Raw genomic sequence first — 2757 nt, forward strand, 5'->3', positions numbered from 1 at the left:
TGGCGGGGGGGTCGAGGTTTCGCTTCGCTGGTGTGGGTGGGGGTCCAGGCTTCGCTTGGGGTCCCCAGGCGAAGGCAGCTCCAGGGGCCGAAGACGCGCGGAGGGGACGGACTCAAGGAGCCGAGGCTGGGCCTGTTCCCGCCCCTGGGCGTGTCGGGGCGGGGCCAGGCCTTCTTTTTAGTCTGCTCATAGCGGTGAGGAGCGCAGAGGCTTGGGGCAGCCGGGCTGCAAGGAGGCTGCGGCGCGGGGGGCGAGTGGAGCCGGCAGCAGCGGCGCTCGGTCGGGAGACGCATCGGCGAGGCGGACGAACCAGCGGGGGCACCAGCCAGGAGGCTCCGCACTGGAATTTGATATTCATTTATCCAGGGTTTATCCTCCTCCTTTTATTCTGAAACATTTTTATCCAGGGTTTATCCTCCTCCTTTTATTCTGAAACATTTTTTTTTTTAAACCGTATTCTTTCCTTCTTTTAATTTATTTTTGCTTCCCATTCCCCGCTAAATCGGGCCGACCGTTTGGGGAGATTGCTCCTTTACTCCCCCAAATCACTTCGGATTTTGGAAACCAGCAGAGAAGCAAGAGGTAGCAAGAGCTCCAAAGAGAAGTGGAGGAAGATAGAGAGACCGGGTCAGAGAGCGCGCGCTGGCGAGCGAGAAACGAGAGGGACAGGGGCAAAGTGAGTGACCTGATTTTGGGGGTGACCGCCAGAGCGCGGCGCGAGCCCTCCCCCTCGGGATCCCACGTCGGACCAGCAGCGCTGACGGACAGACAGACAGACACCGCCCCCTGCCCCAGCGCCCACCTCCTCCCCGGCCGGCGGCCGACGGTGGACGCGGCGGCTAGCCGCGGGCAGGAGCCGGAGCCCGCGCCCGGAGGCGGGGTGGAGGGGGTCGGGGCTCGCGGCGTTGCACTGAAACTTTTCGTCCAACTTCTGGGCTGTTCTCGCTCCGGAGGAGCCGTGGTCCGCGCCGGGGCAGCAGAGCCGAGCGGAACCGGGAGAAGTGCTAGCTCGGGCCGGGAGGAGCCGCAGTCCGAGGAGGGGGAGGAGGAAGAAGAGAAGGAAGAGGAGAGGGGGCCGCGGTGGCGACTCGGCTCTCGGAAGCCGGGCTCATGGACGGGTGACGCGGCTGTGTGCACAGACAGTGCTCCAGCCGCGCGCGCGCCTCAGGCCCTGGCCCGGGCCTCGGCTCCGGGAGGAAGAGGCGCCCGCCTGGGCGCCGAGGAGAGCGGGCCGCCCCGCAGCCCGAGCCGGAGAGGGAGCGCGAGCCGCGCCGGCCCCGGCCGGGCCTCCGAAACCATGAACTTTCTGCTCTCCTGGGTGCATTGGAGCCTTGCCTTGCTGCTCTACCTCCACCATGCCAAGGTAAGCCGCCGTGCCCGCCTGGCGCCGCGGGCCGCTGCGAGCGCCTCTCCCGGCTGGGGACGTGCATGCGAGTGCGCGCGTGGGGGCTCAGTGCCCCACGCGGGTCCTTGGGCACCAGGCGCGCGGCTTCGCCTCTATCTTCATACGTGTAGGGGGAGGGGGCGCGCGCTAGGTGGGAGGACACCGGGACAGAGTCTCACCGCCCACGCGGGCCCTGCCCACCCACCAGAGTTACCGCACGTAGGATCTGGGCCGACCAGCGGAGGGCGGGAGCCGGAGGAGGCAGCTGAGGGGGCTGGGCTTGCGCTGCCGCTGGCGGCTGAAGTTTGCTCCCGGCCGCTGGTCCCCGACGAACTGGAAGTCCGGGCAGCGGGGGCGGGAGCCGGAGCCCAGCGGGCGGGGGTGGGGGTGCTCGGACCTTGGACCAGGGGAGGGCAGAGAGCGTGGAGGAGGCAGGGTGCAGGCGAGAGAGGGGCTTGCTGTCACTGCCGCTCGATCTCTGCGGCCCTCGCCTCGAGTTGGGGAAAAGTTTTGGGGTGGATTGCTGCTGGGACCCCCCTCTCCGCCGGGCCACCTGCGCCGCACCACCCCCGCCCGTCCCAGCTCGCGTCCCGCTCGGTGCCCGCCCTCCCCCGCCCGGCCGGGCGCGCGCGGCGCGGAGCCGATTACATCAGCCCGGGCCTGGCCGGCCGCGTGTTCCCGGAGCCGCGGCGGCCCGAGCAGGGAACCCGGGGTGGCGAGCGGCGCCCCTCCCCCCGCCTGCCCTCTGCGGGAAGGTGACCTCTCGAGGTAGTCCCTTGCAGAGGACCCGGAGAACCACCCCTATTCCTTCCCGCTGTCCCCAGCCCTTAACCCCCTCCTAGGAGGAATTTCCTAACGTCCCTTCCCCATTTCCTCTCTGCTCGAAGAGAAGCCCCTGCCACCTCTTTATTTTTTATTCCCCTCTGCTGAGAAGACCCATCTAACCTCTCTCCGGCCCCAGAGTCCGGGAAAAGAATGATCGCTGTCAGGAGTCGGGCTGCCTGGGCCCAGCCGGGTGCTTTGTCGAGACTCAACCTAAAGTCCCGACTCGGTGACAGTCTGCTTCCCTCCCCTCCCCCACACTTCCGAGTGAGCTGTGCTTTAGCTTTTATGGGGGTGGCCTAAGGGAGGGTTTAAAGAGGGTCCTCATCCCACTATACACTTTTTTGAAAAATGGTTTGAAATTTGCTGTGACATGGGCCGTGTGGGATAGCCCTCCCCGAACCTTTGGAGGGAGCTCCTGCCAGCCGTGCAAACACACTTTGTTCTGGTGAAATGGGCGTTGGAGCAGGAGCAGGTGGTTTTTTCGGAACTCCAAACTTGCCCACCCACCTTGCTTCCCAAAACCACCTAAGGGATCCTTTTCCGCTCTT

General features: G+C 65.9%; 1 protein-coding gene across 9 annotated transcripts in view; it reads left to right on the plus strand.

Moving 5' to 3' along the window:
• Window positions 1-427: 427 nt before the first annotated feature.
• The window catches only part of VEGFA (vascular endothelial growth factor A), a 16031-nt gene continuing 13701 nt past the window's right edge, over window positions 428-2757 (plus strand). For 8 of the 9 annotated variants that reach the window (XM_007458277.1, XM_007458282.1, XM_007458278.1 and 5 more), the window contains exon 1: window positions 428-1363. In XM_007458277.1, coding sequence (XP_007458339.1) covers window positions 1298-1363 — 66 coding nt within the window. In that variant the 5' untranslated portion in view covers window positions 428-1297. Of the gene's footprint in view, window positions 1364-2035; window positions 2153-2757 lie in introns of those variants that run through there. The other variant, XM_007458283.1, reaches the window with a different exon arrangement.

This window comes from Lipotes vexillifer, unplaced genomic scaffold, assembly GCF_000442215.2.
Source record: "Lipotes vexillifer unplaced genomic scaffold, Lipotes_vexillifer_v1.1 scaffold4, whole genome shotgun sequence".
Classification (NCBI taxonomy): domain Eukaryota; kingdom Metazoa; phylum Chordata; class Mammalia; order Artiodactyla; family Lipotidae; genus Lipotes; species Lipotes vexillifer.